The sequence below is a fragment of the Sturnus vulgaris genome, chromosome Z (genome assembly GCF_052056855.1).
Source record: "Sturnus vulgaris isolate bStuVul1 chromosome Z, bStuVul1.hap1, whole genome shotgun sequence".
In the NCBI taxonomy this organism is placed as follows: Eukaryota; Metazoa; Chordata; class Aves; order Passeriformes; family Sturnidae; genus Sturnus; species Sturnus vulgaris.
Genome location: NC_142283.1, coordinates 74231486 through 74246177, shown reverse-complemented (window position 1 = coordinate 74246177; position 14692 = coordinate 74231486). Strand labels below are relative to the sequence as shown.

Below are 14692 nucleotides of genomic sequence, written 5' to 3'. Positions count from 1 at the left end.
TGCACTCGATTTACTACTACCCTATGGAGTTACAAGGAACGTGACACAGTCATTAATGCAAGACCTACTGCCAGATAAAGCCAGGGCCTTACACACCGAATATCAAATACTCAGTATCAGGGTTTTTCCCCCTCAGTAAACAGCACATTATCAGCTCTGTGTCAATCCCATTTTTGCTATTTTCAGTTGCTTATCATTTCTTAAAATTACATTTTTGTACAGTGAAGCAGTAATACATATGATGGCCCAGCAAACCTCCTAGAAGGCAGCCAGTAATAACTCCTGCCTGAGAAGGTAGCTTAAAATAGAGAGACAGTGTGTTGCTTGGATAATGAGATGACCTCTTATTTCATATCCAGTGCCTAGATTTCTATACACACACACTGTGTGAAATATTTCTAAAACCAGCTTCTGTGGTGATTACCAGCAATATGTTACCTCTCATTTGACTATTCTGTGTAACAGAAAAGGAAGACTACAGAATGACATGGCAGGAAGCTTTTTATTATTTCTACTAATATTCAAAGAAGGAACGTCACTTACCCCTGAAATGATAAGAACTGAATTACACAGATTTCTAAAACGCCCTGCAGACTTCAAGGGTTTGCACTGTAAAATTAATCAGGTATTTCCTGCCATACACACACTTGTAATACAATGATCCTGTAGGTGGCTAACAGGTTTACCACAGACACTTCATTAATATATTTTGCTCACATTACAGTATAAAATATTTGGTAGAAATATATAATAATACTATCTACATGAAACCAATGAACAGAAACTCTTTGAAGTTTCTATTTTTTCAATTGGACAGGTCAGTTTGATCTGATTATGAACTTTGAGATATACAACATTCATCTAGAAAGCCACAGTTTTGACAACAAAAGCAGTGTATGGTTTGTAAGGCTAAAGCAAAAATACATGGCATTTGAAATTAATCTCAAGTTTCACTGAACCATTTTCTAAAAGTCGTACTTTTATACTTTTATTTGAATATAAAGGATTATTTTATAAAATTAATAACTGCAAGACTTACATTCTATCTCCTGAAAGTGTAAACTGGTAACAGACCAATAACTGTAGCTGAGAACTGTACCACACCCTGCCCTGCAGAGCTACTTCTCTGCACACATCATTACGTGTTTGCTAATTCATAGGCACTCCTGCACGCAAACCTTTGGAAGTTACTTCTTTGCATCTTTGCACATCTTCAAGATGCAGATCTGGAGACAATGAAGTTGGATGCGTCTATCTCTGAATGCCTTGTTACCCGACATTCCCAAGAGAAAGAAGTCCTTTGAAGGCAGAATTTTTCTTGAGTCAGGTATTACCTACTTACTACATTAATTCTGCTAAATATATTGACAATTTGATTTATTTAATACCCTCATCCACCCATAATCTGCACCATAGAGGGGTTACTCATTTTAATTCCTCTGACTTGAAGAAAAAACAAGCTTCTTTCCACTCAACTGGTGAAAATCCAAACTGAATACACATCACTTGATTCCACATCCAGTCCATCATCTCATCTCTTCCATAGAACAGGATTGGAGCTGTACCTAAGACTCTATGGTATTCCTGCTCCACAGTTGGTATCAACTTTCCCATGCCAAATTCCTTTTCACAGCAAAACGTCTCTAAGGTGGCTTGCTCTTCCTCTGATTGGCTACCAAATGCAGAAGGCAAGCCTGACAACCAGAGCCATCCCCAAGAAATGGTACAAGTATACATCAAATCCTTCCCCAAGAGCCATACAGATGGAATCTTTTGCTCTCCTGCTGCCAAAGTACATTCTGAGGAACCCTGCACACTACACTCCCACTCACAGGAGGTTGGCATGAGTCAGTCTGGGAAAACAGCTCTCCAAAGCTAGTGCACAGCAGCCTTCCACACAGGAAATTACCATAGAAATGATCTCTGTCAATTTTTTTTAAGTTGCTCCAAGATGAAGAAATTATAAAGGGTAAGGGAGTGGAATGTACCCCAGTACAAGGTGGCTGAAGTGTGTATGGAATCAAAGGATAAACAAAAAATGCTTAAAGAAGTAGCTTTTAAAGAAACAAATGGGACATGAAAGCAGTGCCAGTCCCACACCAATGCCACCATCTCACCTCTCCCACGGCCACGTTTCCCACGGTCTGAAGGCCTGTCTCCTTGATTGTTGTCCACTCCATTCTCTTCAGCTCTAACTGCAGAGAGAGGACAGCTTAAGAGAAGCTTTAGAGACTCATATATGAGACAATACAGCCATTTGCTTAACCTGAATCCCTCAAAACAAAAGGCAAAATTTTCAAGTGAACTGGTCAACAGATCTCAATCACCTCTCTTCTTTGAGGCCTCACTAGAAGTAAGTTATGTTTCCCTTGTACTGGACAATTAGGAAGCAAAATATAAGAAGGAAAAGTCCCTCAGGAGACAAACCTCTACAAGTACCATGTTTTGCATAGCCTACACTATTTAATGAGATAGGAAATACAGCTGCCTCATTCTGTGTTTCCTAGACAATACACTGGTTGACAACAATGAAAAAATAAAAGATAACCAGTAACACTAACTCTTCTCCTGTCTGCTCACAACTGCATCCCTGTACAAGCATTGAAACAGATTTCTCCTTTGTATTTAAAGCACAGGGATGATGACTGGGTGAAGGTAAGTCACTAGAAAAGCTCTGCAACCTAACTGTTTTGCGGGAAACTCAGATAAGGTGCTTTGAAATGGCTGGCTACTTGAAGGAGGGAAAAAAAGAACAAAACTGATCTCTTAAAACACCCATTGCTGAGACTTTGTACTGCATTTCTCTTAATGGCAACAATAAAATCAACAATACTCGGACATAAAGCTGGAAAGAAAATACCAAGATTTGGTAACCATCTGAAATGTCATTAATTCCAATTTACAAAAAGAGACAAGCAGCATCACTCTCTGGTAAAAAAAAATTGCACTTTGCTTTCATTTTGATGGATCTAACTTATGCTTTTCTAAATCTAGTTCCACATTTTATTAATATTTTTAAATCTTGACTTTGTCCTACAAAAATTCACGTCTATACTGGCAAAATAGTTGAATATCTTCCAATTATGAATAAGATGAGTTGGCTAATATTGAAAATATTTTTCCTGCTTATAAGTGGAAAGCTAAACATATTGTATCTATTCTGATTTATTTTCTCATCTATCAGCATGGCAAACAGCCATTACAGACAATCCGCACATATTTGAGAATGCTGACAAAACATGGCTTAAAAAAGAAACATGTATCCGATCACAATCTATTGTGACTCTAACTTGGAAACATCGGTTTGCCTTTGTACAATGTATTATTGCAACTGTAGCAAAGCTTTAAATGTTTCAACTAACAATGAATTTTCTCTGTTGCAGAAACTCACCTTTGGTTGATTTATGTGAGAAATATATTTAGAGATTAATAATCATCCCAGTGTTTTCATTCCCCTTATGAGAAGATGAGAACATCTTCAGGTTCTCCCACTCATAAAAGGAGATGGAGTCAAAGCTGGATAATTTTTTCATTAAAAGAAACAAAAAAGTGTATCAGCTGTGCAGCGACATACTTGCTCCCAAGCACTCTTACAAAGAGTCAATTCTAAAACTTACATGAAGAACAGCTATTTGTACAAGATCAATTCATCGAACAAGAGCAAAGACTTATTTTAAATTGAGTGTCTCCGAACAAGTACAAACCATCCCAAAACCAAGTCATATAGGCAGATCAAGCATACCTGTGGCATAAACAAGTTACGATCCCTTCAACGCTGAGCTATAGTTGGACGGACTTTGCTCCATTAAGCACTTGCTCTTAGCTCAGTGAGTTCCAGCTGCAAGAAAAGCGTCTCAATCTTTAAAAAATTAATCCCTATACGTACACTCTCGTCCACGGCTGCCTCCTCTTCCCCGTCTGTTGGAACTTCCCCGTCCGCGACTCACTTCTCTGTCCCCTCGTTTCTCTCTGTTCTCTTTGTTTTCTGAACCTTCCTTTCCAAGACTTTTCTTCTTTCCCCCTACAGTCTCCCAAGAAGTCTATTTGGGTAGAATAGAATTAGATACAAAAGTTAAAAAGGACAAGATACCTCTCAATGCACACTTTCCATCCCACACTCCTCCAGCTCATGGAAAAACCCCAGATATTTGCATAATACATATGCAAACTACACTGATATAAATGGAAACACAGGCTGTATTTTTGCAAAGAGATGAGAAAAACATTTTTTAAAATTTGATTGTCTTAGGGAATATGAGAATCCCAAATATTTCTGGCTAAAAAGGACTTTTACTAGTTTAAGAACAACTGGATACTATTGTAACACAGACTATCTGCAAAGCAAGCAACAGTTTTCCTCTCAAATATATCCATAAATCTAGTAAGGGAGCATGAACAAAGCTATCTTTTTCTCCCAGGGGGAAAAAAAAAAAAAAAAGCCCCTTGTAAGTATCATTGAACAAAAGATTGATGAGAATAAATATCCAGCCTAAGGCGGGGGGGGACCAAAAAATGGAAGAAAGGAAGAAACCCAAACAGAAAAGAAAAGCTTTCATCCAGGCATACTAGAATTTAAGCCCCAAAAGACAGAATGGCAAAACAACAGCTTGAAAAAACTGATAAGCCAGACCATCCACTCGTAACAGCTACAGATGATCAAACATAGTAAAACACAGGAAAAGCTATGTCTAAGTAAGACATGGGATCAAGGTCCCATTAGGCTCCTGTTTTAAAATTCAACTCAATCTTTAAAATAAATTCAAAGATGGTATCAGCTCCACAGGAGTATTTGTAGGAGTTGAAAATAAAATTACTAAAACTCTGGCGAAGAATAGCTCAGCAACTCATATTATGCAATTGCATGGTTAGTCTATTGAGCCATAGCTGCAAAGCAAGCAAGAAGAAAAGGTTATTATTTGCAAACCATTAAGATGGCAGAGATGTTTACATGTATGTCCCCATTTCTAGGGGCTTACAGCTCAGGTAAGATACTTAATATCAGAATATTTGCACATACAAATTGTTGGGAAGCACTGAAGTATGACATCTGACAGGCACCTGCATCAAACAAAAAGGGTTGTCTATCAGTAATTTTAAGTGCTGTCTTATTTCTCAATTACACCAACAGCAACTCAGCAGCCCTGAAGAGCCAGGCCATGACCAGCTAGTTCAAGCTGCCTAGGAAGCCAGTGCTATGAAAAAAGCAGGTAACAAAGCAGCTCATAAACTCAGTACTACAGTGTCTTCTTTGAGAGAATAAGAAAAAAGAGTACGGTTACTCTCTCATTTTTTGGCATGGCATGCCAAGAAGGCTGATATCACTTTTCAGTTCCATCTCCAGTACAGAAGACTAAACCAACTTTGGTGAAGCCCAGCCACTGCTGATCAGAGGTACAAAACTAAGGAGATGCACCACCACCACCTCACAGCAGAAAGCTGCTTCCCCCAGTAAATAACATACGGCTTCACCTACCACAGCCAGTGTAACTACATTTAAACACACCAAGAGTTTCACACACCTCACAGGAGGAAAAATACCTGCACTGACAACTGAAAAGCCAAGCTTGTAGAGTTCAGAATGCACTAACGGGCTTGGTGCCAAAACGTCTTTGACCATTTCAGGAAACACCCAAAACTGGGTAAGGCTGTAAAGCTGAAGAGGAAGCAGGCTATCTTGAGTGAGATTTAAAAAAACTTAGGAAGGATCAGTAAAAAGATGACTATGAAAGCATCAGATCCATGCATTCCCAGAATAAAATTTTGAGGAAAGCCTTGAGATATGCCTTGAGTCATGTCCTTTAAGATAGAGGATGGTGCTACCTCTGAGCATGGGGATCCATCACAAACTACTGAAGTTGTCTCTCTTTGTAAGGGAGGTAACTGATTACAATTTCAGCTTACAATGCCTGAGGGAACCCAAATGACAGTAGTGGGCCTGACCTTTGAAAATCTTGTAACAGAGTAATTCTTGTTGGCCTGTTCTTACATGGAAGGAATAAAAATCTGAAAGGTCTCTTTTTTTCTATCTTCAAAGGTTTAGTAAGTAAAAACACAGCTGAGCATAAAATGGTTGTAAGAAGTCCTAGGCAAAAAACCACATCCTTCTCTACTCATTCACAAGTCTCTACTCCAAGCCAGACTGCTAAAACTGCCGCAAAAAAGAGTCTTTACAGAGACTAAGTCACACACAGCTTGTAGATCACAGCTTTAAACCCCAAAAGCAAATGAAAAAAGACTAAGACAAAACTGGCTGAATGCCAAATAAACTATAAATACACATTTTAGCTATTACTCCTTGCTCTTCTAAGTCCTTCAGTTCAATGGACAGATCTTCCAAATGAAGTTTAAAAAAAACTCAAGTGCATCAAAACAATGAGACTAGAAAAAGAGATTCGGAAACCTGCATTCAGAATTTGTAGTACCTCAGGTTACAGCTTCTCATCAAATCTATGGTTAAACTGTTCTCAAGTATAATGGCATTAAAAAAAAATCCTTCCAACTGGAGGAAAAAGAATAAATTTCCTCACACCCATCAATTAATACTCCTTCCTCCTTGACTCCTTCAAGTTCTCTGTAATTGTTTCTAAGTTGCATTTTGTCTACAAGAGCAGTGGGTTAAGAAGGACTTGTCAAAAGAACAGAACATATCAGTATCACTTGTAGTTGATAAATGAGTTGAGAAAGCTTTTTCCATGTCATGACCAGTTACAACAAATTACTAAAGTAAGAAAGGATTTAATATTCTCTATCAACGAGAAAACTACTTTCAACTAAAAAATGGCAAACACGAGAAGTATGAGAGAACACAGCACATTACCCAGACAGATTTAATTAAGGCAAAATGCTGTCTTCTGCTCCCAGCTTGTCAGTATCATATACTTCTGTGTTTAGAAGACCTCAACTCTGATAAAAAATGAGAAGGGGATAGAAAAGAAAGTCCCCTCAGTCAGAAGAGTGTGTGTCCCAGATTTAGGGTGTGTGAGGGGTGAGTTTCCTCATTAACAGTAAGCCAGAGTACACATCCTGACAAATCACAGGAAATACTGAGTGTTCAGCACCAAGAACGGAGAACGGAAATCCAGGTTACTTTTCCAACTTGGATGAGATAGAATCTAATTTAAGGACAAATTGTAAGAAATCCGTCCAACAAAAACTTCAACTGCAGTAAAATATTTTTTCTTAGTATCTCTCGGGATGAAAAATTTCACTGTGCAACTTTTTAAGCAATGTTATTTGTTGTTGTATACACATAGTTTAGTCTCCTCTTCCTGTTTCTCAATTAAGTCAAGCAAATGAGCAACACAGTTAAAGGAGCAACTACTTGCTGCATCCTTCCCAGCCATAAGTAGAATTATCAATGCAACTTGCAGATGTGGACACTACCTCCAGCTTCAATACCAGCAACCAACACCTACAGAACTTGCATGACTTAAAAAATCTGTCTGCCCTTACATTTACAAAGATTGACCTTTGTGATGGTCTCAGGTCTCAGAATTGTGGAAGGTCTATGTTACAGAACCTGCAGCAAGAAACAGGCCTGTATCTGACGAAGCACTGAGTTCTGCTGCAGAGTTAAAATTGCTGTATATAAATGAAAGCATAGGAGCTCTGCAGTAGACCAGCTGAACACCCACAACATTTTCCAGATTCAGCCTTCTTCAAGGTATGCATGCAGTAGAGAAGCTGCTTCAGTTTCCATTTCCTCCAAAAGAAATTGAATTGAGATATGGAAATTGAGAGCTTCCAAAACATGACTTTTCCAATGTCCTGCCAGAAGCCGAAAAACATAGCAAACAGAAGGAGTAGTTAAACATAGAAATAAAACCTTACCGTGTCTGAACTTCCTTCCAGCAGTATGTTGATTGCTCTGTTCACATCCCCATTACAATCATGTAGTGCCACTATGCATTCATCCTGGTTTTTCCCCGTCACTTCCATAAGCTGTCAGTAAAAGTTAGTAATGTTAAAATAACTAAATTACCATAAGAAAGTAAGAGCTAGTACGACCACAAATTATAACCAAGTGCATAAATACCATGTCAGAGTAAATTAATATCCTGAATAAAATAATCTGCATTTTACAGATCTGCTCAGGATTCAGACAAGAGAGGAAGAAGCAGAAATTAACTGGTAACCCAGGAAGTACTCTTTCATATTTATTTTGTTCTGTATGCTTGCAGCAAATGCTGCCACATACAGAAATATGAGCATAAAGATGTAATGGACCACAATAGTTTCAGTATTATCCTATCTCCTTCTCCACCAAACTTGCCCCTCTTTATCCCAGTATGAGAAAAGATATATAGCAAGACATGGCAGAGAACAGACCCACCCAGAAAACCATCCAGATTAAGAAATACATTATTTTTCAGACAGACTAGCTCCCTTGATCCATTTCAGCATAAGGCCACAGAGTCAGAAGCTCATTAAGAAGACCTAGCTGTGAATTACACTCCTTTCACTCATGGTGTATATCCTGAAGAGCATGGGACAGAAAAAATCTGTCATGGGGTGTTCAACAACTTCATCCAAAATAACAAAACCTACATGAGCTCAAGAGACATATGCAGAAGGTAAAACGTATTTTATGCAAAACTTAATTCATCTCCTTTCCACCAGCACAGCTACAAGCACTATTTATGAGGGTTATCTGGCTTCACAAAGATTTCATTTTTGGCACAGCAACAGAACTAGTTTGTAACAATAACAACAAAAACCATCTAATAATGCTTTATAGGAAGTTTTAGAGATTAAAAGAAACCAAGAAATCTGATCCTTTGCTGCATTTATGCATTCAAGCTAACTCTTCCCTCCTGAGTATACTCCTAGGTTCTTCATGAGCTGTGATGCATTCCCTAGGACAAAATGAGCAATAGGCACAACAGAACAGAAACACATATTGTCAGGACTGCTTGAACTAATGGTCTCAGCTGTAATTACGTAAAGAAAGCTTGATTATCTAGTACCCAACACCACGGTAGAGGAAAAGGTGTGAGATTTCATTTATACACTGTAATTCTATCATTTTAAAGCATACACAGATCTGTGAGGTCAGATTATTTATTTTTTTAAAAAAAACACCTTGATTCACCTGTAAGCTACCATTAGACTTTCACTTTTCCTGAAAAACTCCCAAGATACTAGCAAACTCAATTTACACAGGTGATGTTTTTCTCATGTGCATGTACACGTGGACAAGCTGAATGCATTCTTTATTCTGATAATCATTAATCATCAGGACAATACTAGAGATACACTGAGGAAGATATATCAGCACAAATGAGTTTTGGCTTATGGGTTACAAAGGAAAATGCACTGATATAACTATACAGTCCGAGCTGTATTACTATAAAATTTCTAGTAAACAGACTTTACAGTGCACTATAAGAGCACCTTTTCCTAGTTAAACTTACATCCTTCTGAAAAAAGTTTATCTAACCTAGAAACATGCTCTTGCTCCAAAATGTAAGCCAGCTCTAGAGCATTTTATTGTGGGGCAAAAAACCGTGTACCATAAGAAACATACTTGTTTCACTTTGTCTTCAAAATCTGCATCATTCTTATCGTAGATCATCTGAGCGAGGCGAATCTGTTCTGCTGTTGCCTGAAAAAAGATAATATCTAATAAAGTACACAAAAATTAACTATATCTTTAAGACGTATACCCTGCTTTTTAAGCAGTGTCCCTGTTTTTTTCCAATGGGTTCTCAAAAAGAACATGTACAACAAGCACAGAGATACCATGGGGAAAGGATCAATATATTTTCTATTCTATTTATAGTTTTAAATGTTGGGATATTCTATTTGGGGTAGAAGCAATTTCAACACATTCCAATCTATTTGAAAGACAGTTGAAGGTCACCACACTGAAAGACCACCACATAGTAATACAAAAGGACCAGGGAAGACTGAGTTTTAGCATTAATGCTTTTAATTTTATTTAGGATCTACTACTCCAGAGTTAAGAGTTTTATTGTAACAAGCCACAGCTCTCCCAAAAAATACCTGACTCTGTAGTTTTATGAGCACTGAAAAAGACTTGAGTCATGTCTCAAGACTTTGCCCATGAACAGCTGCACTGTTTTGTTTTTTTAACAAGCAAATACTGGTCTCTGAAAACTGCTAAAGGAACTTGCTATTGATGAAGTATCTGGTGCTTCTGCAACATTTCTGGACAAAAATGCACACTGGCAACTTGCACAAAAGCTGAGAGACTGAAAGAGATGAAGTCAAGTATGATAAATCCAAAGACACTGTGGTTGCCCCTGAGAGAAAAAAAACTGTAACACCGATGTCACATCACACACATCATAGTGTGGCATCTGCAGCTTATGAACTGCACTTCCAAGAAAATACTAAATAACAGAGTGTACTACAACATCCTAGACCTCATTTGACTTCTGCTCAAAGAGAAGAGGCTACTGTTGCATTTAGAGAAAGCTGATACTGAAGAGAGCTAGGACCCACGATGCTGCTGCTGAGACTGCAGAGTTCTTCTTTATCGACTAAAATCAGCTCATCCACTGGCATTTTTGACAGAAAGGATTCACCCTAGGCAGCTGACTGAATCTCATCACTTGCCATCCACAAAAACAAGATACACACATGAAATTCTGTGCCTTACAAGGTCAGACCTAATCAGGATCAGACTGTTTAGCTTCTGGAGTTTATCACAAATGGAAGCTCTAGAGGGGGTCACCAAGCATAAACGCTGAGAAGAGTCTATAAATTACTCCAACGTACACCACCAGCTGCTTATTTGCTGAAAAGTTACTGCAGCTGTGACAGTTCGTTGAGGAAAGTGACATCTGTGCTCAGCGACAATGCTCCAAGAGAATCAGCATTTGTAACACAGTTACATACTTTGAGTTACTTCACCTTTTCAGCGCCTGGTATGTCACTCCACTGGGTAACGGGGAGGTCCTGCTCGAGAACTCCCCAGTTCCACCTACCACAGAAGCCACCCTGTCAGTGTGGTGCTCTGAGTAAAGGAGTTTGCTCTTGGTGACAACTGCTGAGAGCTCAGCAGACAGCAGAACCAAAATGTCTGCTGGTTTCAGGAATTTAAGTCTTGTTGGTCTATCTTCTCATTCTGATTACAGCCTCCATAGGCACACTGCAGCTTTTAAACAAGTGAAGAGATTTTCTTTGAAGATATCCAGAGCAAAAACATTCAGACAATATAACTTCTGTAGAGACATGATGGCATATTTTACCAAAAATCAAGAATCCACCAAAATTTATTTTTTCTGTAAACAAATGTTTTCTTCAAGCCCACGTTAGAAGACAATGACATAACAATTATAAAAGAATTACAAATGCGTGACAGCATCTTCAGCTTTCCTGTGTAAGCAAAGAGCTTAGAAACTTGTAGATGCAATACCACTCATATTTATGCCAGTGGATTACACCCAGATGGAATTGAAGATTCAGAAGGAAAGAAACAATAACAAAAACCACAAGATGACTACACAAACATCAGTGTCACAAAAAATTCTGGCCTTTCTCTAGCAAGTGGTGGTTCTTTTTTTTTAAGGCCCCATTGTTAGAACAGATGCTGTAGTATCCTAACCAAAAGTATAATTAAGTTTCAATTGTGACTAAGAAAGTAGTAGTATTTTAAGATAGCTTGAACTTCACTCAGCTTTACAAGACATTATACCTTTTCCATAACAGTGGAAGAAATTTCAAACAAAAAACTTCAAACTACCAGAAAACGGAAGTGTGCAAAATATGAGATTAAGTGACAGTAACAGACATAGATCTTACAATAAAATGACACATTTATTATCCAGAAGCAAGGCAAAAGAAACATTATGCAATTTGTTAAGTAATTTAAATTATTATCAATGTGATATTATGAAAGTGGAATCTCCATTTGGGAAAATGACACTCTTCTATATTCAGAAAAATGAATCAGTGGGGATTAAACAGGTAAATCCCCAGACACCTGCTGATCTGCAAAGACTATCTAAGCAGAAAGGTCCATCTGATATCTCAACACTAAAATATACATTGCATTAAAATGCAACTGCTGTGTATGAAATAACCTGCTTTTCCACTGAAGTGATCGAAGCAGTATCTATTATGCAAAAGGTAGATTAAATAGATAAAATGTAGAAAAAGGTCTTAATGGCTAAAATCAACAAATCCCATAATCTTGAAAAGTCCTTCAGTGAGACGTCATGACCGTACTCATCATAATTTTTTTTCCCCTTTTAACAGCAGAAATTACCAGTGTTCCAGCTTGTGCCACTTTCTCTCCAAGGAGAGCTGGTTTCTACCTCTCCTATACCCTTCCATGAGGTACCTGAACAGAATACACACTTGCCTTGTTTTATTAGGGCTGAACAAACCCAGATCCCTGAGCCACTCCTCATTCATCCTGTGTTTCAGTCTAACAACCATCTTTGCAGCTTTTCACTGGACTTGCTCCCATTTGCCTATGTCTGCCTTGTGCCAGGGAACCCAACCAGGCAAAGCATTCCAGTGCTCTCTTGCAAAATGTTGGAAAAGGGGAAGCCATCACTTCTGTCAGGCTGTTCACCATAATCCTGCAGCCTTGTTTTAAAATAAAACCAAATTCAACTCATCTGTTGAAAGTAATTTTCTAAATCCACACAATAGCATGAATCACCACTATGCCAAGTGCTGCAACTCAAGGAGATGACAAGGGTTTGAAGTCACATAATTAATACTGTGCAAAACAGACCAATAAGGTCTCCATATTAAACACCAGTCCAAAAAACAAGGGAAGGCAGTCTTTCCCCGTAGAGCACCTCTAGATTGATACAGACTCTGCCAGCAAAGAACTTAGAGCTTTTGAATGGAGACGAAGTTTGAGATGTATCCGTCAAGAGAAGACTGAGTTGCAAGAAGCAGAAACATTCTGCACTCTTTGTAACACAGACAAGCACACAACTACGGCAGCCAAGAAACAGTGGCAGTAGGGTGAAACCTAATTTCCATCTAACCGATACTGAAAATTTTAGTCTGCTAGTAGATGACCACTTCACTTCCTGGGGTCACAGCAAAAGAAGTTCAGGATTTTGTGACTTGCAGAGACATGGAGTCATGCTGTAGAACACAACATGCATCTAATGAAGCTTCTCCCGCCCATTCACATTTCTCTCTTGACCAGAAATCTTCCAGCATCAGGAGGCTGGCAGATAGAAGAGCTGAGATCTGAGGACTGTGAGGTCACAGGACAGAAATCCTGACACAGGCACAGAATTCCTCACTGATAGGAGACATTGCTAAAGAACACAAAACTCGTTTAGAAAGAACTTAACACTGTCCTGCATTACTGAATAATTAAAGCAAGTAATCAGGCATAATCTTCCAAAAGCAACCATGTATTTTCATCCCATCTTTTTGCAGTTTTCACTGACTCAGGGAAGAAATTTGTATCACTACATTCTCACTTTCAAGTCAAAGAAGTTGATACAGTAGCACATACCTGAACTACTTGTTTCTGTGGTTGTGTTGGCTGTGTCGCTGAAATTTGCATTTTGTCCCGAGTGCCCCGGGTACGTTCACTGCCCACCGAAGTCATCATATACAGTATATACAAAACAATGTATGTACAAAATACAAAATCTGAAAGAAAAAGAGAGCATGTGTTAAGGTGGTACTGATTCAATAACCAAATAACATAAGCGCAGTAATTTGAACTCCTGCCTTTACCAGTGGTTCCATACAAAGACTATGAGAAAGTAGCTTTAATGCACTGTTTTTGGATTTACCGCAGGTTTTTTTACACTAAAGGGAGAAATGCAGTGGATAGAAAGCCTTTTCATCAGCTCACTGGGATCCGTGTCCATTTGTACTTCAGAATATCACAGCTTTTTCCAGTTATTTAACATACAGACTTTTCTATTGGCTACTCTGATGTTAGCTCCAGCTGCATCACTCAGACTTCCTTGGTACCTGTTGTCTAGTCTTGATGCCTGGAATTTAACTGCTTGCACACCCACTCAGAACACTACACAGGTATTACAGAAAAATCTTGCTCATGAACTATATAGTTCCTCTTTTCCTTTTTCTTCCCCTTTTCCTACACGTACATGGAGGTCATGGGCAATCCCAACTCCTCATCTCTCATTTATAAGAGAAATGATGATTAGATTTAAATCCAGCCTCTATAGCCAGTACTTTTGTTTTATTCTCCCTCATATTTACAGGAACAATTTATAAAACTACCTATCACCCTGCTTTAAACATACTGTGGCTGTATTGCAACAGAGAAACCCTAAAGAAACCCCAAATCCCCCCACACATCATTGTTATCCCATCTGTGGCTCTCAGCTTTCATTCTTATTTGTTCTCTAGTATTAAAATTATTTTGAAACAAGACATTATTATTCCCCCTGTTTGTACAGCATTTAGCACAGGACTATGGTAACTGGAAACACATCTTTCAAATGGTTAGATTACTCATGTTCAATTATCTGCTTTCTGTCCCCATAAGGCTAGAAAGTAAAACTGCAAACTTTTGGAAGTAAGGACATACCTGGGCAGAAAGAGATGTGCAAAAAAGCAGCAGAGTGCTTTTACTGCAGTCTCATCATATGAGCAAGCCTCAGCACAAAATTTGCTAGGGCGACAGCTGGCTAGCACCAAGCTCAGTTTACAATAATCACAGAATCACACGATAAGCTCAGCTAGAAGGGAACCATCAGGATCATCAAGT

The 14692-nt window shown here is 38.5% G+C and overlaps 1 protein-coding gene across 34 annotated transcripts in view; it reads right to left on the bottom strand.

Moving 5' to 3' along the window:
- UBAP2 (ubiquitin associated protein 2) overlaps positions 1 to 14692 on the bottom strand; it is a 224130-nt gene that overhangs the window by 188428 nt on the left and 21010 nt on the right. For 32 of the 34 annotated variants that reach the window (XM_088156698.1, XM_088156708.1, XM_088156716.1 and 29 more), the window contains exons 2-6: positions 13460 to 13599; positions 9527 to 9604; positions 7831 to 7941; positions 3887 to 4040; positions 2118 to 2195 (exon numbers count right to left, since the gene is read on the bottom strand). In XM_088156698.1, coding sequence (XP_088012824.1) covers positions 2118 to 2195; positions 3887 to 4040; positions 7831 to 7941; positions 9527 to 9604; positions 13460 to 13558 — 520 coding nt within the window. In that variant the 5' untranslated portion in view covers positions 13559 to 13599. Of the gene's footprint in view, positions 1 to 2117; positions 2196 to 3391; positions 3517 to 3742; positions 3855 to 3886; positions 4041 to 7830; positions 7942 to 9526; positions 9605 to 13459; positions 13600 to 14692 lie in introns of those variants that run through there. The other 2 variants (XM_088156731.1, XM_088156730.1) reach the window with 2 other exon arrangements.